The sequence below is a fragment of the Pleurodeles waltl genome, chromosome 3_1 (assembly GCF_031143425.1).
Source record: "Pleurodeles waltl isolate 20211129_DDA chromosome 3_1, aPleWal1.hap1.20221129, whole genome shotgun sequence".
Lineage (NCBI taxonomy): Eukaryota > Metazoa > Chordata > Amphibia > Caudata > Salamandridae > Pleurodeles > Pleurodeles waltl.
Genome location: NC_090440.1, coordinates 830,378,294 through 830,403,478, shown reverse-complemented (window position 1 = coordinate 830,403,478; position 25,185 = coordinate 830,378,294). Strand labels below are relative to the sequence as shown.

Genomic DNA, 25,185 nt, shown 5'->3' with positions numbered 1-25,185 from the left:
ATCAAATGATTGCAAATGAAAGTGACAACGAAAACAACTAATGGTACCCAGTGGGAGGGCTGTAAGCCCACTAAATTGTAAACAATATGTCTTGCAGCACAGCGCATGCACCCAAAAAGCACCAAATAGGTTCTTGCAAGATACCATGATTTTCTATTCTTGCTAGTTCCCAAAACAGGGTAACAAATAATATTCCAGCGCTACCATTTTGTATTTTATTACAAAAAGTAAGAACATCCTGGGTCGAGAATTCCGCTTTGAATTGAGACATTACATTTCTTGGTGGGGTGGACCACATATAGCTGGCCATTAATAAAGCTAAGCAAACATTTGCATTATAACATACTGCACCCTGTACCTGTGGAAGTTCAGTAACTCTCAAATCTTCTTAGCTAGTGACAACAACAAGCAATGGCTACTCCACAAAAACAAATCTGCATAATTGCTGGGGATGCTCATATCCAGGTGTGGGAGATTCAGAGAAGGAAAAATTATAACCAAAGTAGAACTAAATTGTTCATCTATGACTTCATTACAGCGTTCAGATGGTCTTTTAAAGGGGGGAAACGTTTAAATTGATATGTAAACTACCTTGCAAACATTTAAGCAGAACGCCTTTACAAGTTAAACAATTGCCCTGATTTGCACATGAGGGCAACATTTTTAACGGTCTGTTTTGCTGATAGAGGCCACCTTTTTTTTAGTGCCCTGGTTTATTGTCTGTCCCAGTCAGACCTGGCGGGGTTAAGGTGGGCAAGGTGGAGGGTGGGAGATAATATATAAATGTTTCTTCGCTGGCCTGACTGGCAGACCAGTGGGTCTCTCTGACAACTCAGGGCTGGACACCCTTACATGAATCAGCATTACCTACTTCTGTAGCCTAGTGGCCCTACTGCCCACCCCAGCCACAGAACTTGGAAGACGCTCATCCTGGCAGACGTACTTCCTTGGCACTTCTGGTGGCACAGTCTAATCAAGTGCGTTATACATTCTCTTGTAGTGTGGTTAGTTTTACGTATTCATTGCGCTTTAGCTTCAGGCTTTAGGCCTTTGTGCACTTTGCCCTGAATATATTTTATTCATTTGCTGACGGCTTAGAGCCTCTGTGCACTTTGCTCTATATGCTTTTTATTAGGCTTCGTACTGTTATTTTTCAAATAGCCAGTTCTACGGTGTTGTTTTTTATTCATATCACACTGTTTTGCCTACTTCAGCACTGGAGTTCTCCATAACATATTTACTCTGTGCTTCAGTCAAGGATACAGTCTGGTACATTGCCGATAGACGTGGTAGGAGTTTAGACTTGGCATTCCTGCGTAGGGACATTTTGTGATCACGATGACATGTTAGTTATAAAATCACTTCCTTGTCCCAATACACGCAAGAGGGAGATTCCGACCAGGGAACCACAACTAGACGCTGACTGCCTCGTTGCAGATGCTGAACCAAGATCACAGGTCTTTGCTCAGGTATGAGGGCTGATGTCTCCACAGTGATTCTAATAGGCAAGCTAGAAGCTTAACATGCTGTGCTCTAAATAGAACAAGCAGAGGGAGAGTAGAAATTGTTAGACAATATGATAGCTTTGTTCTTATGTTTTACTCTCCTGGTGACTATTTCAATCCTACTGTGTTGTATCGTTCTGGTTAATGCGGTTCACGCCTTAATATCTAAAATACAGTCGTTTTATTAAAAACATTATATAAAACTTATACTGTCTTTGTCATTTGTATATGAGATCATATTGGAAATAAGAGAGTTGGTTTGGATCTGAGTAACCACGACTTCCCTGAGAAGTTCCAAAGATGTCATGCGCTCGGCTGCCAAATCATTCCTTCCACATGGGAGAAATGAGGCACTGCTAGTTAGCCGGAGCAAAAACCGGATTTAGGGTAACAGAGTTCTTTACACGTGGGTCAGACTCAGTCCCCCACACCGTTATAGATCCTGCTACCTAGAAATCCAGTAGTCTCATTTAGAATAATGAGAGCCCACGCGACACTCTATGAACTGAAATCCACTCTTCTCCACAGCAGGTGCATTAACCTACCATGATGACCTTCCAGTATTAGTTATATTGTACTGAAAAACCAGAAGCATGTTCTTCTTAAATTCATTATAATTTTTGACACATTGGTCTCTAAAGCTTATTGGGTGCCTACTGCATAATGGTGATCCTTTACTGATGACTTTTCAACCTCCCTCTGAGCTTCCTCATCGTGTGTCTTAATTGTGAATAATGATGGTGCCACAATTGTTTTCTGCAGTATGGTCATCTTAGTAAGAGAATGTTGGTTAGCGACCTTCACAAGGCATTAGCGGTATCTGAAAACAATCAAAGACTGTACATATTCAACTGATAGTATCTTTGGAAAACCCTTGAGGGATCAACATAAATGGTCCTTTGCTGAATTCAATCTGTCTACCTTTTAGAAATCTATAGCTTCCCAGGATCACCCATGGATTTCACCCCGAATTCCAGCACAAACAGGAAGTAGGTTGAAAGCTAAAAAATTACAAAAAATGGGCTACCTCTTTAAAAAATACCAAAACTGCAGTAAAAGATAGGTTTGCTGAATCAGTTTTGCATGTTCTTGAAAGTCAGGAAAATTGTGACATTAGCACAACAAACCTTTTGGTGGTGCCTTTTTTAGGAAAAGAAAAATAAACTTTTTTGCAGAGCACTTTTTTTCTATTCCGCTCCCCCCCAAAAAAAAAACTTTAGATATATTTTGGCTATTTTTTTCATCCCCTTCCAGGGGAATCATCAAACCCTGGGTTTTTTGGAATCCCCAGATGTTGGAAAAAAAGGACACAAGTTTGGTGCAGATATCTTATGTGGAAAAAAGTTATGACAGCCTAACGGCGACAGCCAAAGGTCTTAGCATTCTTGGGGGAAAAGGTTTAGCTGCCAAGGGGTTAATGAACCACATGTGCCTCACGCTCTCCCATAAACAGTGCAATAGGAGCGAGCTGCTTCTTTACATTCAATGTCTCTAATATACAACATAGACTTTTATCTACATTTTCCGAAAATAAGTCACAAAGCAAAAAAACATGTAATTGTTCACTTCAGCTGCCACAATGAAATTAATGTTCCCTCTTTCATGTTAGGCATCTTGCTGCAAGCGTGCATGTTGTATCTGGATGTGTTCTATTTTTCCTGCCAGTGTCACTTTATAATTGTTTCCATGCAGTAGAAGGGGCAGAGGGATGGAAATTGCAGACGGGAGAACTGGAGAGTTACACACTTGAAATATGGAGAGGTGTGCGGTGGCACCCACTTGGTGCCGCATGACATCTTTTCCCCCATGAACAAGTGCACGTGGTTACAGTGGACGAATTGATGGAAAAAAACATATCTACCCTCATTTAGAGCGTGGTACAGCAGAAGCTACAACCCTACCAGTCCTGTGATCCCACCACATAATGTAGAGGTTACAGTGGCCAATGCGCCGCAGGACTGCTGAATCACGAGGAGCAGGGAAAACTGGTTTATTTATGAAAAACAAAAATAATTCCCAATTGTTTGCATGAGATTGGGGACCGCTATTCATTTCTGAGGAAAGTGATCACATTATGTTGAAGTAAGCAATTCTGTCAAAAAGTAACCTGCCAGTATGGCAGTCAACTCAAAACAGGGTGGGCAGGCTGTAGTATTGTGAGTGGAGGCAAGTATGCTGCCCCCCAGGCGGGCTTGGTGGGGAGAGATACAGAGAGAGATATCACACACCACACAAATTGCAGAGGGAGGCAATCACTGAAATAGGGGATACAACCCTGTGGCTGTGAAAAAGCATCACGTAACTTTGGAATTAAACACCTAGGGCCATATGTACGAACACTTTTTCCCATAGACACAGAATGGGTAAAAACCTTTGCTACATCTGGCCCCTAATTTCTGAGAAATGTTAACTGCCAATTCACTCACTCACGAAGGTCTAAATAAACCCCTACGCCTAGTAGTTAGGATGTCTGTGGTATAATATGGGTGTCTTAAAACTTAAAAACCCACTTTGAATATTATGGAAAGGTTCTTGTTTCTCATCATTTAAGAAGTATGTCCAAAAACAACCCTGCTAACTGAAGCATCTGAATAATTCACAAATAATTCCCAAGAACTCATTTAAAAATAAAAATATCATTGCTCACCTGTTTTAAAAAACTTTGCGTACACCACAATGGCGATAACAGCTACAGCTGCTGCTACGACGCCAGCTATACATCCAATTATAATTCCCATCCACGATTGCCGTTCTGTAAAAGAAAGTTTTGAATTACATGACAAAGAACAGTCATGTTAAATATTACAAACTGAAGCTCTGCTACATTAAAGTATGACGTTAGAGTTACACTGAGTAGGACAATCTGCTTGTTTTAAACTCTTCTGATTTTTTAAAGCACTGCTGCATCATACATTTGACTGGTTCAAGCCTTGTAGAACCCCCTGACACAATGCTGGCTTTTTTAAAAGAAGGACCATACAAGTGCTGAAACTATTAGGTCTGACAAGCTGGGGCATTGCATCATTAATCCCAGTGCATGGGCACTCAAACATGTTCCCAAAGGCCAAAACGTTTGGTCTGTGGTGTAACTAAGGATTGCGTTGAAGCCAGCAGGGTGGTGGCCGGGGCGGGGTACAGCCAGGGTGGTAAGGTCGGTGTAGGTAGTGACTGAACTGCACAATGTGAAACCAGAAAACCAGGGATCACACCTGGCGTCCCTACGTGACCAAACTGTGTGATCCTAAACAACTGTTTTATTTCACTTTCTACCTTTTTCTTCATAATAACATATATGGGGAACTCAAAGTAGACGACTTCTGGATGTGTTCTGTACAAAACCTTAACCTGTGTTTAATTAAAGAAATTATAAAGTTGTCCATGTATAATAACAACCCAGGCCACGCAAACGGTGTCCATAACAGCTGACCTGCCTCTTAGTTCACTATTGGTATTGTTGACACAGGGGGGAGAGATACATGAATTAAAACTATCCCTTTCGAACACATATATCTCAGTGTACTTATATCTGGTGCACTAAGGTGAAATGGCGGTGCATATTAATGAAATCAACATTTTTTAATTTGAAAGTGACTTTATCATATTTTACTCGTTTGTTGTAAGTCTTTAAAATTGTAGTGTTCCTAAAGTTAAGTAGCACAGGACACCCTAGTTATTTACTTTCTTTAACTTCAGTTAACACGAAAATAAACTGTAGCATCTTTTTAATTTTACAACTGATTTGAGTAAATAGCAGCCCAAAGCTCCTGTTGACAAGGGGGCCGCACTTTGAGTATCACTGCCTAGTGCATTCACTGCAGATTCAGTTCTGGTTGTGACACAGCATCACATGAACTCTGAAAAAGGAACATCATGCATCACATTATGGAAAAGGAAGGTGCAGCTCTTCATATCCTTTACAGGGTTGATTAGGCAACAGTATTATTCCCTAAACCTGGCTCAGCTCTTCTTTATTACACTCAACACCCAGGGAACATAGCAACCATGCTTGCTTACTCTCTTGGGTGTCATGAACACTTTCCAGTACATCATATTACATCATGACTCCTCCACATACATCAACTCAGCTAACATAATATATTCTTATTTAACTATGGCCTGTTAGATACCTAAGTGGGACCTTTACAGACTGAAAATTAAGCAAAGTTCTGAGAAGGAGAGGAAATAACTGGAATAAGGATGTGTTTGTCTCTGTGTAATTTACGCAGCGAAAAGTAATCCATCAATTATCTTCTCATCCTTGTAGAACACTGAACTTGGCAGAGCATGTAAGGGGTTCCATTCCACTCAGAATTGTAGAATGCAGACTCAACCAGTAGCTAGGTGAATGAGTCTAGCTCATCAACTGTCATTCTTTGGGTGTGACTTTGCATTTCAGTACACAATTCAACCACTTAAATCTCATCAAATCTCACCTCGATGTCTCAAGGGTTTTTTACCACCACAAGAAGAACTGTCCAAATCTCTGTCCTCCTCTGATGCTTATTTTTACAATAAAATCGGCCGATCTCTTGATTACTTAATTTTCTGTTTGACTCTGCGTGGGGGTAGCACGGCCTGTAGCCCAGGCTTCTCCAGAAGCACTGTAGCTGTCATGGGCTGAGCAAAGCGGCTAAAGAGCACTAGGGTGTGCATTATTGAACACACCCTGAAGACCACATGACATCATGATGCAACCGGTAAGGCAAGCCTGGATCTTGAACAGATTAGTATGGAGAGCAGCTCCTCAATGGGTGCAGAACGTTTTTTCTGCCCTCTAAATGTCTTCCAATAAAATAATTGTATGATTGTTAAACAAATAACAGTGTCACATATGGCTAAAAGTATGTCCTGTGCCACAAGTACATACTAAAAGGGCTCTCAGTCAACAATACACATAAATCCCATTCATATACACACATGTTCATACGTCCCCAAAGACCACGCTTTTACTAACACACATGTCAGCCCTATCAATAGTGCCCCTAGTGAAACTATTTTATTCAGACCATAGTTACTGACTCTGTGGACATTAGGCTTAAAGTCTATTAAAGAGGGCGTAGGGGTGTCTGGTAAAAATGTGCGAGTTGCTTAGCCTTCAGTAGCTCACAATGATTTTCACTGATTAGAAGTAGCTCTCACTACAGAAAAGGTTGGAGACCCAGGGTTTAGCACCACCTCCGGCAAACTCAGATTTTTTCCTCAATTCCTTCTGCCTTTGGCAATCCCCTAACTTATTGTAAGCCTCCACCAACATCCCTTTACTTCATAGTTAATCAGGTCGTGGGCAAGGGTTGTGGGATTTGGAAAAGCTCTGATAAAACACAAGAGCACTGAAATACAATATTTCCAACAACATAAGAATATCAGCAAAATGAGATTAAAAGCCATCTTTGAAATGGCTGAATTAAACCTTTTTCCATTCTGTCATTCTTTTAGCTTGTCTACCTTCTTGCACTAGTAGAAATTAATGTATTAAACAATGTACTGCTGTGCCTCAGTGGTGGGTATTACTCAGTGATGTCTTACAATTGTTGGCCATACACCCCTTTCAAACTAAGTTTGATTCTCAACTCTTAGGTGCTTGTATCACCACACTAGTGTGTGGCAATTCAATAAACATATTGAAATAATGGAGCTCTGCTGGCAGAAGTCAGTTAGTTGGTATGCTATGTTATGATGACTTTTATAGCACCTCTGTCACACATGAGTGTATCCTAGCCCTTTGCAGGAGTTTGGGGCAGGATTTGTGGCTCTTTCTCAAACAGCCAGCTCTTCTGCTTCTTGCAGAATTCAGTAAGCAATATGAAGGCTTCAATGTGGTGTGGGAGGTTGTTCCATGCTTTATGAGCGATGTATTGGAAGGCACAACCTTCTGATCCGCTATTTTGTATGCGAGACACGTGTGCTAGTGAGAGTCCGACTGAGCGGAGGTGCCTTGTGGGCAGGTAGAACTGCCTACAGCTATTCAGGTAGATTGGACCTGTGTTGTGTAGAGACTTGTATATATGGGTGAGGAGCTTGAACTAAGTGTGGTTATGTACAGGGTGCCTGTTTAGTTCCCTTAGATGTAGGGTGATGTGAGACTGGCATGGAGGCTAAGGATCAGTGAGGCTGCTGCATTCTGGGTGGCCTGAAGTCTTTATGTGGTTTGGTAGCTGATTCCTACATACATGGTGTTCCCGTAGTCCAGATCATGATACTGTTACATGAGGTAAAAACAGGGTCTAGGAAGTGCCCATGGTGGGGGCTGAGACAGGTTGGGTTTGTCCTTTCATGCGGAACTTACTCACAAGTGTAAGTTACCTTTGTGAATATTCCTGATAGGTTGGATCATGCTCATCTTCCATGCAAATTGCTGAGTATTAAGAGTGGATACACTGCACTGTGGAAGTGTACATAATTTATTCAATGTAAGTTCCACTGAGATTAACAAAACACACTGAGCTGTTTTTGGTACTAGTCTGAACCCTTCACCAAAAAAGGGGCTAATTCAGTTCAAGGTGTTAAACTGTGGGAGCAAAAACTTGTTAGCGCAAATTAAATTTATTTTGAGATCCTGGTGGGTTATTGGCCGAAATGTACACTTTTGAGGAAAAAGAACTGCATAACACACAAATGTTTTGTGCTCAGTGGTAACAACGACTAATACTGGTGTTACCACTGAGCAAAAAATGAAATGTACTGTTATTGGCGCTCAACTCAAAACTGACACAACTATAAAAACGAATTAAACAAAAACTGCACCTATTTTTAGTATGCTGCTGACCTCTAAATACGAAAGAAAAAATGCAAATGCCAAAATATAGTTAGCACAAACATGTTTATATAAACAACAGATTAATTTTCCAGTGTTTCTGTGTAAGTACCTTTACCTGTAACACTGAGGGCAGCAGCGACTGAGAAATTCTGAGGAAGAGTCTTGTGTTCCACAGTGCATTGATACCTTTTCTCATTATCTTCCAGAGTTGGCCGAAGGCGTAATCGGCTGGTAACATTAAATGTTCCATCTGGATTGTCAACAAGGGCCCCAGTACAAATGTCTCCAGCAACACTGCTTACTTTGTCATTTGAGAGCTCAAACCATTGTACCTCTATGTTTTCGGGATAAAACTGGCTGACCGCACAAGATATGGACCTCTCATCTCCAACCTTAACTGAAATTGCTGATGATGACAAGGTTACTTTGGGATTAGCTGTAAAAGCCAAGCAAACAAAATAGTCACATTTTAGATTTCATATAACTTTGCGAGAAGTTTGACTTTGACAAAAACATACATAGCCAACACATTTCATAATTTTCTCACATTTATGAAGTCTGCCCTAGAGCAGTGTGGGGAGTCTCTATGTTTCTATTTCAACTCCTCAAATAAAATGTGAGCACATCGAAGATGTAAAAGTATCAGAATAGCAGCAGTGTTGTTCTTGCAGGCTCAATGTATTTGTCAATGGTGCACTCAGTACATGGTAATTCCTAAAGGCGTAAGTGTAAGAGCTCCAATAAGGATTGTGTATTGTGGATAAATACCTGGCATGTGAAATAATGCCAATGAAGGTGGTTACTCTGTGCTGCATGCATAACACCTTATACGCCATAGTGCATCATTACCTGCTAATGGCGACCTCGGTCTCAGGTAAATCCAAGCAGCATCCTGTACACTGCTGTAGTTGGTGCTACTGTACCATGGTACCATTGTGCCAAACATTGGCATCGCTCATCCAACTGCAGCTCTAGGGCATTACAAGCAATTGTGGCTGTAATGCAACAATGAGGATGTGCCATTATAGCATGAACAATAGGCCTTCCTCGACGGTGTGAAATGCTCTACTTTTATAGCTCCCCACTAAGAAACCGCAAGGCAACATTTACTCCCTAACAATCGTGGCAAATGTGTACTTGAATCAGTTAAAAAAATAAAAAAGAAAGACTGCTGCCACTGAGCTACTCCTGCAACAACTTTTCAAAAGTAATTTTAATCAATAAAGGATTCACATCAGAAAATTATGTACCAGCAAAGTCATGAATAAAGGGTCACAAACCAAAGTATACCCTACCGTTACTTTATTGATGCTGCAATTTCATATTGTTTGTCTATTACTCTCCTTAGGCAAAGTAGGACATTATGTGTCACCTCTAAAGCGTTCTGGGCACGATTTACTATTCCCACTCTCAAACCAGGGCAAATGGTTTCCATAAAACTAGGTGATTTAGGTGCCAATAGGTCGCCTAACAACATGCCTAATGAATATTAACTAAGCAGGTTGAAAGACTCCATTATTATGCAGCTCCTTTACAACATGCTGCTAGGTGGATGACACACTCCCACAACTGACAGAAGAGACTATTTGCTGGCATGTTGGAAGGTGAGGATTTGCTACACCTGTTAATGACGGGTGGTAGGTGGGAGAATCCTGTTCTGTATTTGGTTAAGACTACAGCAGGGGTCTGGGAGCAAGTGGTGAAGAAAATACTTTGACGTGCCCCCTTTGATAGGGAGTTAAAGATTTGGAGTCAAGCCCCTTTTGGGGATATGGATAACTTAATGTCAATGGAAGCTTGGAGAGTAGGTGGTTTCTTGGTGGCGGGTGATTTATACCCTAACGATGAGTTTATCTCCTTTCAGGAGGCACGAGATACGTTCATATTAAGTGCTGGAAAGTTCTTGCAGTATGCTAAGATCGAGAGTGTTGCTCATGTTTGGTCTGGATTTCCGGTGGCCCCCCCCAGCATCAGAGGTGTTGAATGGATTAATAAATTGAGGAGAGGTTTGATTACCCTGTTTTATAGAGCCCTGCATGGGGATTCTGTGGGGGGTGGAGTGTGCAGCGCGTAGGGCCTGGGATGAAGAACTTGAGGACACTCTAGAAGATCTGGACTGGAATATGTCACTGTCTCTGGTACGCACAGTATCTTGTAATCACAGACTTAAGTTGTTGCACTTTAATTTTGTGCATCGTGTATATGTTACGCCAGCGCGACTTAACAAGATAGACCCAACGAGGAAGTTTGGGTGTCCTTAATGTGGGGAGACTGGTGCGTCCTTTTCTCATTTAGCTTGGTCCTGTAAAGAGGTGCAGCAATTCTGGTAGGTGGTGGTTTGGAAAATAGTTGGGCTCACCGGTCTGGGGCTTGAGGCGATGCCATTGACCTGCCTCCTGGGTATATTACGGAGACCACGGGATAGGCGCATCCTATACAGACTTGCACAGCTTGCACTGCTACTGGCTAAATGTAGGGTGGCTATATGCTGGATGAGTACACGAAGCCCATCTCTTCCTAGCTCGACCCGTGATGTTTTGGAATGGGGTGTGGCCGAAGAACAAAACATGAAACTGACACGTCGGGAGGAAGGGGCTCTAACTGACATAAGGGCTTGGAGCGCGTAATTAGAATGCTTCACAGGGGGTCAGGAGTCCAGTTCTGATTGGAGTACTGATGACGATTGTTGACTGTGTAGTGTTGTGCTAGGCATACAGGGGACAACCTACTGTGGTGATATGGTAACGATGGTAATATATTAAATGAATGATTTGTTTACATCTGAGCTCCTTGGCGAGGTGGGGGGAGCAACCACTTTTAGACTAATTGGATATGCTCCATGTCTGAATATGTCATCATTCCTCGCCCAGGAGAGCAATCGTTATTGTGGTATCTCACATTGATATGCAGTGCTTTGTTTTTGTTTCTGTCTTTAAGTTGATTAATTATAAACTCAGTAAAATAGAGTTATAAAAAAAAACTATTCAGGTTGAAATTTGCACCGTATGATTGGCTGCAGATACAGTATGGAGGTCTGCAAGGGGACGACAGACTTCAGGGCTTTCATTTGCATTCCCAAGCAGGAAACTATTTTTAAAGCAGCCCTTGTCCTTTAAAGAGTCTGGTATTTATTTTTTAACTCCATTTAAGAAGACATAGGGGAGACTAAACAGTTTTCTCTGGACCACTGCTTGCTCTGCTCTTTGTCAAGATTCCCAAAGGTAAACATATCCCAGAGGGACAGCTTCCCCTTGGCAAATCAGTTTTCACTCCCTTGGATCAATGGCTTGCAACTACATCACAAAACATTGATACATTCCTCTCGAAATCACATAAGCAGTTGACACCTCTGTCATTTCACCTCCTGTCATATGTATAGAGTTTAAAAGACCATTTTAAGAGTCCAAAACAATTTTTCAGGCTCATAAAACGGCTTTTGTAAATAGTAGAAAGGTATTCTGGGGTCACACACATAGTGAATGTGTGAATATCAGTCTTTGCAACATCAAAAAACCTTCCTACAGCAGACCCTCTGTAACCCACATGCCCTTATGCAGACCCCAAAAACCTTCCTGTATAATGCATCTTGGTGTAAAGCAGAAACTGAAACAGAGGCTTGATTTCTGGATGAGGTTTTTCTCAGTGTCTGTTACCTTGGAGTCATACAATTTACTTCAAATAGGGCTATGCACTTCTCATTCAGATTAGTTACTGTAAGTAGACTGTGGCACTGTAGTGCCAGAAATGTAACAAACACACTACGTGGACTGCGATTGCAGAGTACAGATAGAAGTACGTTGCAATAATCTTGTAATTATCTCATTAGTCATACGACACCTGTGCATACTTAAGGACAGCCTAATGTTGGATTGTGAAAGCCCTGTTAAAAGTCAAAGGAATGAGATAAAAGTGCATGACGCCGACTGATACAAACTACTAAAATGCATAAAGATTACACTGAAACTGAAAACATGATTTGAGGACAAAACAGGCCAGACATATATAATGTTCTTTCAACTTAGTTGTTGTTTGACCCCTGAGCTGCTTCACTCTGCCTCCCACTGCAATAGTCAAGTACAGAGATGTTCCCACTACTCAGAAACTCCTGCTGTTTACAGGCTTGCACTAGTAATTTAACTTTTTCAGTGTGCAGGTTTTTGGGGATGGCGGAGCCATCATTGGCTGCGAGGATGGGAAAGTCCTAAATAACCCCTGTCAGCCATGGAGCCTGAACGCCTGCCCTATTTAGGGCAGGCTTTCGGGCGCTATGTCAGTATATTTTTATTACTGTCTGCCGCGCATGCGTGTAGGAAACTTCCAGCACATCAGGAACAGTGTTTTTTGGTTTTCCAAAATGAACCTGTGCTTTGGGGGGTTTGTCCTTGGCAAACACAAATTTCCTGCCAGCTTGCCATGGTGCCCTGGCATGACGAACAGGACAGCATGGTTTGTTTTCACTGAAAGCGCTCCGCTCTTTTGGTGAGGGCAGTTTGAGAACAAAAGTCTACCTTTTAGAGATCTCTATATATAGTGGGCCAGCCATCAATGGGTGAGCGGAGGTAGTCCCTTCTCTGCCCAAGCTATTCCACAGCAGACCTGCTAGGCCCTAAAAAGTATGCATCGTTCTCTTCTAGTGCAGAAGTTGCATAAAGCTGCTTACATGGAAGCCTGCATAATGAGGCTCCTGGAAGAATATGAACACAGCAGAGGAATGGTGAACCATAGCATTAATGGATTCTGACAATAAAACTCCCCACTCGTAAAAAAACAAAATGCAATATACATTTAATTGTGAATACTGTTTCTCTTTGCAGTACAACTGAAGAGATAGTTAAGAGATGAAATGTATATGAATGAGATGCTGACCTAAGACGGAGAGCGATGAACCTCCTTCTGCCTTGTTTGACCATACGAAGACTGTGCATTTATACCTTCCCGCGTCGGAAAGCTTGATTTGTGGGATAAACAGCGTAGCGTTTCCTTTTCGCAACTCTTTTTCTGTGATTTGGGCTCCCACTCGAGAGGCCTTGTGCTCTGCTCCGTTGAATGAATAAACCTCTTCCTCCGTTTCATTTTGAGACCTGAATGACCATTTGACGCCCACGTTGGGAAGGTCTAATTCGGGTGTTCTGTAGCCTGTTACTCTACAAGGCATGAGCACATCCTCATGGAGCTGAGCCGACACATCACTCACGGTCACTTGAAGCTTTTGTGTTACTGAAAAGGAAACATGAGCACAATGTTATTCAAAGCACTTGTTTGTTAAAAGCAATCATGTGTAGAATTTGGTTCAAACCAGCGATCCAAACCAATCTCCTATTCACTCGGTATGTAAATGCCGGCTTCCTACATCGTCTAATAAATGTTAAATGTCACCAGAGGAAGATGATGTTGTGGGATCACATCTTCGTTTTGCTGCACTCATCATGCAAATCAACTTTTAAGCCACTGTTTATTGACATCTGTAATTTAAATAATGGATTATATTGTTCTGTTATTAAAAGAATAGTAAAATATCCAGATATGTTATTGAGTTTTAACATAAAGGTTCTGAAGCTGAATTCTGCAATGCTCAATCTTCAGGTAAAAAGCGACCCTGATTGCACACAGAATGTCTAGGTTTGTTTACATTTCACTGAGAGAATGATGATAAAGTAGGGAAACTCTGAAGCTGGGGAGCGAGTTGTGCTGTCATTGTCTAAATGATCTGCTTAGACACCAAGGGCCTCATTATGACCCTGGCGGCCGGCGGTACACTGGCAGTAACACCGTCAACAGGCTGGCAGTGTTCCGCCAATGTATTATGACCGCGGCGCATTAGCCACGGCCATACCACCGGCCCCTCCACTTGACCGCCAGACGTCCGCCAGGCGGTCATATTTCCCAGGGCAGCTCTGCAAGCAGCGCTGCCAGGGGATTATGAGTCCCCAACCCCCAGCCTGTCCATACCGCCACAGAAAGTCTGGCGGTAAGGGGGACTCGGGGTGCCACTTGGGGCCCGGCACTTCCCATGCACTAGGCATGGGCAGTGCAGGGGCCCCCAGGCACAGCCCCATTGCGCATTTCAGGCAGTGAAATGCGCGACGGGTGCTGCTGCACCCGCTGCACATCAACATGTCCGCCGGCTGCAATGTTGATGTGAGTTTTCCGCTGGGCCAGCAGACGGAAACGCTGTTTCTGTCCGCTGGCCCAGCGGAAAAGTCATAATAGGGGGCCACCAATACTGCCAGCACTGGCAGTATAGTGGCGCCCGCGGCTTCGGTGGTCTTTTTGAAAGACCGCCGAAGTCGTAATGAGGGCCTAAATATATGATGAGGAGACGGCCCACCCACTGGATGAAATTCATAATACTCAGGAACTATATCATTTCCACGAATTAGGATCAATTTTTTCCAAGTTCTCACTACTCCTGTGAAACATGAGCTTTGAAGCCACTACTTTTTTGTAAAACTTTAGTAGCTGTGATAGCACGTCTGTAGCTCTGCAGTTATAGCTGAGAGGACTGAAATTGATTTTTGAAATGCCTATTAAGTTTGTTACATTTGCCAAATCTGGGTGACATCTGGCAGCAACTTTGGCCATTCAGGTGCAACTCTTTATTTGAACTTTCATAAATATAAGTCGAACGGTGGGCAAAAAAGTGTTTACAGTTTTTATTTAATGTCAGATGCATTGTTATGTATGCAACAGTGAAAACTGCTATGCAGTACTACACCAAACTTGGAATGATGTTAGAACTTTAGTAAGAATAGTGTTTTCGATTTCATGTACCTCCATTAGTAAGTTTGAGATAATTTGTGTCATAAATATGTATGCTCTAGCCTTGACAAATTAATCTTTTGTATATTTTGACTGCTAAGTGAGAAAGCATGCAAATAAGCATGGAACCTGACTTGCTGAGACGAGAGTTATGTTCCATTTGACATTTTCTGCTGTTACCTGATATCTAGAAACTTATCTGGGAGCTGCTACAAAGATTGTGGTTATGGTTCTGTAAAGAACAGTCTAGTGCCAGGGGTCAAGGTGATCAGCAAAGAGTCGGAAAACACCTTGCTCACCCAGCAAAACGGTTAGTTTTAGTGGTGGAGTTTGTAAACAGTTCACCCTTAATAGGCACATGTTTTAGGACTGGCTAAACACCGCGAAATGAAGTATTGTTACTAATTCTTTAAAATGTACACAGAGACTTAGGAAACTGATTTTGCAAGAACAGGACCAGACCAGAGGAACCCAAGGGTGGATCCTGAAAGAAAACCTGCAAAAGAAGGGGACAGATTCCAGTCTACGATGGAGTGTCCAGACAGGGCAGGAACTACTACCCACCCTTTTGTAGATGAAGATCCAAGTTAATAGGGGAGGAAGAAGATCAGCTGTGGAGCCCAGGAGTTGCAGAGAAGTCCTTAGAGCTATGCAGATGATGTCACACATCGATCGCCAGGTTGCAGATGGTCAGTGGTCAGGAAACCCACCAACAAGCCTTGGCAAATGCAAGTTGGAGCAAAAGAAGAGTTGCAAGGCTGAAGAGGACCAGCAAGTACCAGGGCACTCGGCTCTTGGAGGGGACTCCGGACTGACACTCAGTGCTGGAAGAGCCAGCAGAAGCAGTCGCAGTCCCCACAGGCAACTCACTGGCAGCTGGCACAGTAAGTTTCTGTGAAGCCAATCAGCAGACCTGGAGAGGAGTCCCACGTCGCTGCAGCAGCAGAGGAGGGACTGCCCTGGCAAGTATGAAGTGCTGGAGGCTGGGGCTACTCGAAGCCTCAAGATCCCTTGAAGTAGGAGACAACAAGCCTTGGTTGCTGTAAGAATCTCGGTGCACAGGGTTACTGTCCTATAGGGAGAGGCAAGGGCTCACTGTCTCCCAAAATGTAGAGAGGGCAGAGAGGACTAAAGTGACCAACTCAAACACCACCTGTGTTGCAGGATCCACCCAGTTCCAGGGGAGGGCAGATCCACGCAGCTGGTCGTAATTGAAGTTGGTGCCTGCGGATACAGGGGAGTGACTCCTTTACTCCAAGAGGGAGAGATTCCTTCTTCCTTCTCGTGCAGGCTGAAGACTTGCCGCCCTAAGAGGATGAACAGCCAGGGAAATGTTGTAGTTGCTGGAAGGAACTGGGGAAACAATGTTGCAAGGCAAGGTCGACTTGGGAGTTGCAGTCTTGTCAGTTCCTGAAGTGTCCAGTTGCAGTTCTGGTGGTCAGCAGCAGAAGTAGACGACGCAGAGGAGTCCTGGTGGAGTCCTGCACGCCGAACCTGGGGACACGCCCGCCAGGGAGTCCCTAAATAGCCCTAAAAGGGGGTTTGGTCACTTTACACGGAGACCACCTATCAGATGGGGTCACTGACATCACCTGCATGACCTGGCCACTCAATCAATCAATCAATCAATCAAGGATTTATAGAGTGCACTAATCACCCGTTAGGGTCTCAAGGCGCTGGGGGGGGGAGCTACTGGTCGTAGAGCCATGTCTTGAGGCGTTTCCTGAATGTCAAGAGGTCTTGGGTCTGGCGAAGGTGGAGCGGAAGGGAGTTCCAGGTCTTGGCGGCTAGGTGAGAGAAGGATCTTCCTCCGGCGGTGGTTCGGCAGGTGCGGGGGATGGAGGCGAGGGCGAGGCTGGCGGAGCGAAGATTGCGGGTGTGGAAGGTGAGTCTGTCGTTGAGGTAGGCTGGGCCTGTGTTGTGGAGGGCCTTGTGTGCGTGGATCAGGAGTTTGAAGGTGATCCTCTTTAATACTGGTAGCCAGTGAAGGTCTCTGAGGTGGGGGGAAATGTGGTCATGACGTGGGATGTCCAGAATGAGGCGGGCGGATGCGTTCTGGATTCTTTGCAGTTTTGTTAGGAGTTTGGTTGTTATTCCTGCATATAGGGCGTTTCCGTAGTCCAATCAGCTGCTGACCAGGGCGTGGGTGACAGTTTTCCTGGTTTCAACGGGAATTCACTTGAAGATTTTGCAGAGCATGAGGAGAATGTTGTAGCAGGAAGAGGAGATGGCATTGACCTGCTGAGTCATGCTGAGTGTGGAGTCCAAGATGAAGCCTAGGTTGCGTGCGTGGGTGGTGGGTGAGGGCGCGGTTCCTAGGGAGGTGGGCCACCAGGAGTCATTCCAAGTTGAGGGCTTGGTGCCAAAGATGAGGATTTCTGTCTTGTCTGTGTTTAACTTGAGGTGGCTTGATTCCATCCAGATGGCGATGGCGTGAAGTCAGTTGTGGAGGTTGTAGGTTCTTTTGTGAGGGAGAGGATGAGCTGAGTGTCGTCTGCGTAGGAAACTATGCTGATGTGGTGGGTTCGTGCGATGTTGGCGAGGGGGGCCATGTAAACGTTGAAGAGCGTGGGGCTAAGCGAAGATCCTTGGGGAATGCCACAGATGATTCTGGAGGCTTCTGAGAGGCGGACTCTCTGGGTTATGCCTGAGAGAAATGAGGAGATCCAGTCGAGTGCCTCGTCGCAGATTCCAGCGTTGTGGAGGCGTGTGCGGAGAGTGTGATGACATACCGTGTTGAAAGCTGCGGAGAGGTCCAGGAGGATGAGTGCTGCTGTTTCTCCTTCATCGAGCATGGTCCTAATGTCATCTGTGGCAGCAATGAGTGCAGTCTCAGTGCTGTGGTTTCTGCGGAATCCGGATTGGGAGGTGTCAAGTACCTTGCTGTCTTCCAGGAACCAGGATAGTTGGCTGGTTACAATTTTTTTGATGACCTTGGCTGGGAAGGGGAGGAGGGAGATCGGCCAGTAGTTCTTGGGGTCGTCTGGGTCTGCCTTTGGTTTCTTTAGCAGGGCGTGGATTTCTGCGTGCTTCCATCTTTCTGGGAAGGTGGCTGATTCGAAGGAGCTGTTGATGGTTTTGCCGAGGTGGGGGACGATGATGATGTTTGCCTTATTGAAGATATGGTGTGGGCAGGGGTCCGATGGTGATCCAGAGTGGATGGAGGCCATGGTGGTGGCGGTGTCCTCTATGTTGACGGGGGTCCAGGTGTGGAGGAGGTGGGTGTTGCTTGGAGCGTTGGGTTCTTGGGTGTTTGTAGTCAGCTGGTGGGTCTGGGGTTTGAAGCTATTGTGGATTTCTTCTATCTTTTGACGGAAGTGGGTTGCCAGTGAGTTGCAGAACTCCTGTGATGGCGGGGGTTCGTTGGAGCAGGTCCTGGGGGTGGAGAGCTCATTGACGATGCCGAAGAGCTCTTTACTGTTGTGAGCGTTGGCATCAATGCGGTTTTTGAAGTGGGTCCTTTTGGTGGTGCGGATCAGTTGGTGATGTTTGCGTAGGGCATCCTTGAAAGTGATGTGGTTGGAGTTGGTAGGGTCAAGGTGCCAGTTTTTTTTCATTCTGCGACATAGCCGTTTGGATTCCTGTAGTTCTGGGGTGAACCAGCTGGCATTGATTCTGTGGGAAGCGTCTGGTTTTTTTTGGAGCGGTGCGAGGGTGTTGGCGCAATCTTCTATCCAGCGATGCAGGTTGTTGGTGGCTATGTTGGGGCCTGGGGTCCCAGGGGGTGGGGTCCGGGCGAGAGTGGAGGTCAGTTGATCCATTGATATTTTGCTCCAGTTGCGTCGGGGGGGTTGTGTGCGGTGGTGGTGAGTGACTGGTTTTTGGTAGGAGAAGTGGATGCAGCAGTGGTCTGTCCAACTGAGTTCGGTGGTGTGGCTGAAAGAGACATGGTTGCTGGCTCAGAAGATGGGGTCGAGTGTGTGGCCTGCGGAGTGGGTGGGTGTAGTGACGAGTTGCTTGATGCCGAAGTTGGCGAGGTTGTCGATTAGGTTGGTGGTGTTGATATCGTTGTTATTTTCTAGGTGGAAGTTTAGGTCACCAAGGAGGATGTAGTCTGTTGAGGTGAGGGCTTGGGAGCTGATGTCATCGGCGATGTCGTCACAGAACTGCCGTCTGGTTCCAGGGGGTCTGTAGACCAGTGTTCCTCTGAGTGTGTTGTTGGCATTGATGTGGATTTTGAAGTGGAGGTGCTCGGCGGAGTTGATGGTGTCGTGGGTGTTGGTGGAGACTCTTATTGTGTTTTTGTGGACTATGGCGATTCCTCCTCCTGGTCTGTTGATTCGGTCTCTTCTGGTGATCTTGTAGATTTCTGGTATGGCTATGGCTACGTCTGGTTCTGAGGCCGAATTCATCCAGGTTTCGGTGAGGAATGCGACGTCGGGCGAGTATGTGGTCAGGAGGTCCCAGAGTTCAATTGCATGTTTGTGGGCGGAGCGGGTGTTAAGTAGGATGCATCTTAGGCGGATGTCTGTTTTGATTTGGAGTTTGGCGGTTAGGTTGCAGGTGAAATTGCAGGCTTTGCAGGAGAAGGGTCCTTTGGTGCGCATCGGTGTGGACTGGAAGCAGATGGAGGAGCGTCCTGGATTAAGGGCGTGGAGTTCGTTGGCAGTGTATAGGTGTTTGGTGGCGCGGAAGGCGTGTTGGCCAGAGGGTCTGGCGCTGGACGCGGTCTTGGTGCAGACGGGCTTGCCTTTAGTGCACCTTCGGTGCGGCAGCGGCACATCTGCTGCGCGTCCGCGCTGCGCCCGGCATAAAAGGGGAGGTGGGAGGGAATGCCAGCTGGGAGGAGGGAGGGAAACCTCCAATGGGAGTGCAGGGGCGGGGGCAGCAGGAGTCACGAGCGGGAAGAGCTCCGAGGAGGAGGGAGGGGGGCAGGGCTTCTTTGAGAGGAGAAGCCAAGAAGCCCAAACAAGCCCAGATAAGCCCAGACAAGCCCAAATAAGCCCAAAACAATAGCAGCACTTACCGGAGCAGTGGTGAGGAGGAAGCGACCTGCCTGCAAGGATGCAGGGTCAGAGGTCACTCAGATGCTCCTGGGTGCCTCTGCCCATCTTGTTTTCAAGATGGCAGAATCAAGTGGCCACCTGGAGGAGCTCTGGGCACCACCCTTCAGGTTCCTTTTTCCAGTTTTAGATCAGAACAGGGACCAAGAGTCCCTGGACTGGTGCAAATCGGTTTATGCAAGGAGGGCACCAAATGTGCCCTTCAAAGCAAACCAGTGGCTTGGGGAGGCTACCACTCCCCAGCCTTGTAACACCTATTTCCAAGGGAGAGAGAGTGTTGCCCTCTTCTTCCACAGGAAATCCTTTGCTCTGCCTTCCCCTGCTTGGGCTGGTCAAGCAGCAGGAGGGCCGAAACCTGTCTGAGGGGTGGCAGCAGGGTGGGCTGCCCGTAAACCCTGAAAGACTGGAACAATACTGGGGGGAGTGCACAAAATCATGCCACCAATACTGGCATTAGTATCGGGGTATGATTCCGACATGTTGACACCAAATATGCCCAGGTTTGGAGTTACCATTATGTAGCTGGACCACAGGTAGTGAGTGACCTGTTGCAAATACACAGGTAAAATGTCTTCCCCACTCCCCCCTAAAAGTCCAGTACATTGGAACTGGAGTTCGTAGGGGCACCTCTGCTCATGTAGGGGTTCCCTCACACACAGGAACCTGCACCCTGTCCTTTGAGCTGGAAGGACCTACCATAGGGGTGACACCGTGACCTGGTATAGTGACCTGTGTGTGATGATGCATGGACCTTTTCAGACAGGCTGCAATGGTAGGCCTGCAGACACATTTTGCATGGGCTCCCATGGGTGGCAAAATACATGCTGCAGCGCATGGTGTTCCCCTGGTGTCCCAATGCCCAGGGCACCTAAGTACCATATACTAGGGACTTATAAGGGGACACCAGTATGCCAATTGGGGAGTGCGTAAAGGTCTAAGGTAATCAGATTGGGAGGGTGAGATCGCAATCAATGAGGTCCTGGTTAGCAGGATCACAGTGAAAACAGTCTAAGCACACTGATAGCAGGCAAAAAGTGGGGGTAACCATGCTAAAAAGAGGGTACTTTCCTACACATACCACCATAAAAACGTTTTTCTAAAACTAACAATTTTAGCTCTGTATGACAAAATTTACAAAGCCTTCCAAAAACAAAATATTTAGCACATGATAATCAAGATTACAACAATCAATCATAATGCCTGATGACTTTGGTTCTGGGGCAGTTATAAGTATCTGCTATCCACAGCCAAAGACCATGCCCTGCAGGCAATGAGAGAAGGCTCTGGGTACTGTGCATGTATAAAAGCTCCCCCCCTGTGCCCAGTAATTACTTGGCACCGCATTGGTCTCCACACTAGAGGCACTGGCAGTAGGGTACTAGAAGTAGGGCCTGTCTGCAAGCATATCCTGTGCCTAGAAGGTACACAGTGTAGGGGTGTGGCATGTCTGATGTAGTCAAAGATCACATTATGTGCCAGTATTATGCTGCGGTGTGTATTTACAGGGTGTTGAAGTCCATGTCCTCTACCCAGTATCTGTTTAGAATGGCTGAAAAGCATGCCCAGCAGAAACTGTAGGGGTAGAAAAGAAAATTAATGCAGGGAGTGCAAGAAAGCCTCTTCTTGTGCCTAGGAGGTACTGGAGTGAGATACTGAGTGCCATTCACATCTTGCCCTCAGGGCAGGGGCTTTGGGAGAAATTTCTGATTAGAGATCATGCCCTGAGACCATCAATAGTTTGAGTAGAGGACCCAGTGCCTGATTTAGAGATTGGCGGAGGGGATTACTCTGTCAAAAATGTGATGGATATCACGTCTGCTGTATTAAGTTCTCATAGTAGCCCACTGAGATCGTAATACAGAGGACGGGATATTCGTCACGTTTGTCAAAAGTAACTCTTCCGCCAAACTCTAAATCAGTATATTATAACAAAACTGAAAATTCACTGAAAATACTTCGTTAAAAGGGAGTCATCGTTCCAGCATCACATTGCAAAATATTGTGTGTTATAAAAACATTATGGTTATGATCCAAATCCTAAATAATAATGAAGTTCACCATTTGTGATTCATTAAGGGTCAACAACCCATTCCAATGCGCTGATTTTGACCTGAAACATGAAGTGATGAACAGTATCTTCAGTATCACAGATGACATTGCAGATTACATCCCCATTGCCATTAACAATGACATCGCTGTTGCCGCAAGCTATTGCTCCGATACATCTGTTGACTGGTAAACATACTACTATTCTACATGTATATTTTATAAGGACAAGGATATGATCAGTAGTCCCATGCAGGTTATAGCCAGCCCCTATGCCCAAAGTTCAGGGGGTCAGCCAAACTTAGCCAGTTCTTTGAATAATCATACTGATGAGTGCAGATGAGTGCAGGATTTGGCAGAAGAGGCCAGGCCCTGCTCGTAGAATCTACTGGGCTGGGCACGGCCAAAAGCTGAGTTTAGTGAACACGGCTGAAGGACCATAGACCCACTATAGTGCTGTCTTTGATTATATCAATACTGATGTGATATGCACCACCCTCTATTTATTCAGCAGTTTCATTTGTTAAATTAATTTCTTTCAGGTTACTCATTTAAAATTACCTCAGCTGTTTAGGGAGTCTCTGACTACAGACAGCAATTTGTGTGAGTTAGAAAGTGGAAACACCATAACTAGTATGGTTTAAGTATTGCTTATCACTTCTGAGACTGAATGTGATGTTACCATCAGCAGAAATGCCCCAACTATGTCTTGAATAATGTTGTGAGATAGATATCTCAGTAGCTTGGAAGAGCACCCCCATATGGTACTTTTCTGGGCTACGTAGGTGTTGCTTTGTTGTTTGCAGAGACAATGATGCAAGGAGAAAGACCATGCAGAGATTTTGACAGTAACTCATACATGTGATGAGAGGGACCTTTAAGGTTTTAGAGAGAAGGAGCTCTGGTATAGACTGGTGAACTCTCTCTAGCCAAAAGCACAGAAGGTCCACTGCATTTATGATGAGCCTTCCAAACACAAATGTTTCCCACCAAACACTGCTGATCCGTCAGAAGTACTTTCAACAAAACTGTCAGGCAGTCTGGCATATCTTTGCAGCTTACTCTGCTTCATTTTTGTTTCTTAGAAACAAACTCTGAAAGCAGGGGGTGGTTTCTAAGAAATAAAAAAGGTCAACGGCCTTGGGGCACTTGGATTGTGCTCACTAACCGTGGGGCTACTGATCATTTTTCTGCCAGGAAAAATGCATGTTGGCATGGCTGCTGTAAACAGAGCAGGTGACTGGATGTACATAAACTAGAAGACTGAGCTTCTATTTGCATTTTTACAGATTTAGCAGCACTGCCTCAGCAAAGAGAACACGCCAACTTTCAAATCTTAGATCTCTATTCATAATAGCATGTTCACTGCCAAGCAAAACATCTTAAGCTTGGGGTTGTCATTTCTAAGACACCGCTCCACCTTTAACCCTGTACAAAACGCTGCTTTACCAAAGGCACTAGATTAATAACATGTGAAATGGTGAGGACGTTTCCCACAGGCAGGTTGACACAATATGCTTGTATTCAAACCTGACAAGATAAGAAAGTCATTAAAGTGGCAGTTGAGTGCTACTGTATATACACACATGCAATATTCTGCCTTCCTGTATTATGTATTTATTAAGTGTATGTATGTAGGAGGCTGGCCCTCTATGTTCTGTGCAAAGCTAAGCACACTGTGCAGGGTGTTCAGGCAACCGCACACTGGTTTACAGAGGTAAAAATTGGATCACCTAATGCTCTAATTTATGGTAGCCTGGTCGAGCAGTTAAGCCAATCTTGGAGAAGTGCCAAGCATTTGTTGTACTAACAGTATTAATCATGAAACTCACATATTTGAAAGAATAACTCTAGACCAATTTATAAAAATACTTCAGATTTTATATAAATTTTAAGACCAAGATTATCAAAATTGGTTAAGTACTTTTGAAGATATGGATTTTGGAAGGTTTAATAAATGCAGTCTCTTTGCGCATAATTATGCACCATAGGAATCAATGTGAAGACACCTTTAAAATTTCATATAAAATCACACAGTTGCTTTACCAAGTTCCACTTCTGTAGGTTGGTTGAGGTCATCTGTAGGCACACTGTGCCAGCTGGAGAAATTCAGGCCACTCCCGGTTCCGGCAGGCACATCGGTGTAAAGTCTCTTGGAGCTGGTGCAGGGCCCTGAGGGGGACCACTTGAAAAAGGTCTGCTCTGGTCGAGTTAAAGATGGTTCCTTGGGGTACCCTTGGAGTGTCGAGGTCGCAAGGGTTGAGGGACCCTCGAGGCACAGCTGGTTCTTCGTTGCAGGACACAGGGCAGCTGGGTGCAGAGCAAATCGGTGAGCCAGAGGCTGTGCGAAAATATGCCCTTTGGACTTCAAGGTAGGTCTCTTGGAGGGTTGCTTACAGGAAAACGAGGGCACTCTGGTGGATGGTCCGGGGTGCTCCTGAAGTCCCTCCTGGTCCTTTTTCAGCTGTGGGCGAGCTGGTTTTCCTAGACCCCGACGTCAGCTGACCAGTACCCAGGGTAATGGCATGATTCGTGTAGGAAAGTACCATCTTGCCTGGCATGTTACCCCCATTTTTACTGTATGTATGTTTGTTTTTGCCTATGTGTTACTGGGATCCTGCTAGTCAGGACCCCAGTGCTCATAAAGTATGCCTTGTATGTGTTCCATGTGTGGTGCCTAACTGTATCACTGAGGCTCTGCTAACCAGAACCTCAGTGTTTATGCTCTCTCTGCTTTTAAAACTGTCACTGCAGGCTAGTGACTAATTTTACCAATTCTCATTGGCACACTGGAACACCCTTATAATTCCCTTGTATATGGTACCTAGGTACCCAGGGTATTGGGGTTCCAGGAGATCCCTATGGGCTGCAGCATTTCTTTTGCCACCCATACGGAGCTCAGACAATTCTTACACAGGACTGCCACTGCAGCCTGAGTGAAATAACATCCACGTTATTTCACAGCCAATTTACACTGCACTTAAGTAACTTATAAGTCACCTATATGTCTAACCCTCACTTGGTGAAGGTTAGGTGCAAAGTTACTTAGTGTGTGGGCACCCTGGCACTAGCCACGATGCCCCCACATTGTTCAGGGCAAATTCCCAGGACTTTG

General features: G+C 44.9%; 1 protein-coding gene across 3 annotated transcripts in view; it reads right to left on the bottom strand.

Moving 5' to 3' along the window:
* LOC138284668 (uncharacterized) overlaps nucleotides 1–25,185 on the bottom strand; it is a 353,800-nt gene that overhangs the window by 302,617 nt on the left and 25,998 nt on the right. For all 3 annotated transcript variants that reach the window (XM_069223733.1, XM_069223735.1, XM_069223736.1), the window contains exons 2-4: nucleotides 13,129–13,479; nucleotides 8,378–8,698; nucleotides 4,153–4,257 (exon numbers count right to left, since the gene is read on the bottom strand). In XM_069223733.1, the coding sequence (XP_069079834.1) occupies nucleotides 4,153–4,257; nucleotides 8,378–8,698; nucleotides 13,129–13,479 (777 nt within the window). The remainder of the gene's footprint in view (nucleotides 1–4,152; nucleotides 4,258–8,377; nucleotides 8,699–13,128; nucleotides 13,480–25,185) is intronic.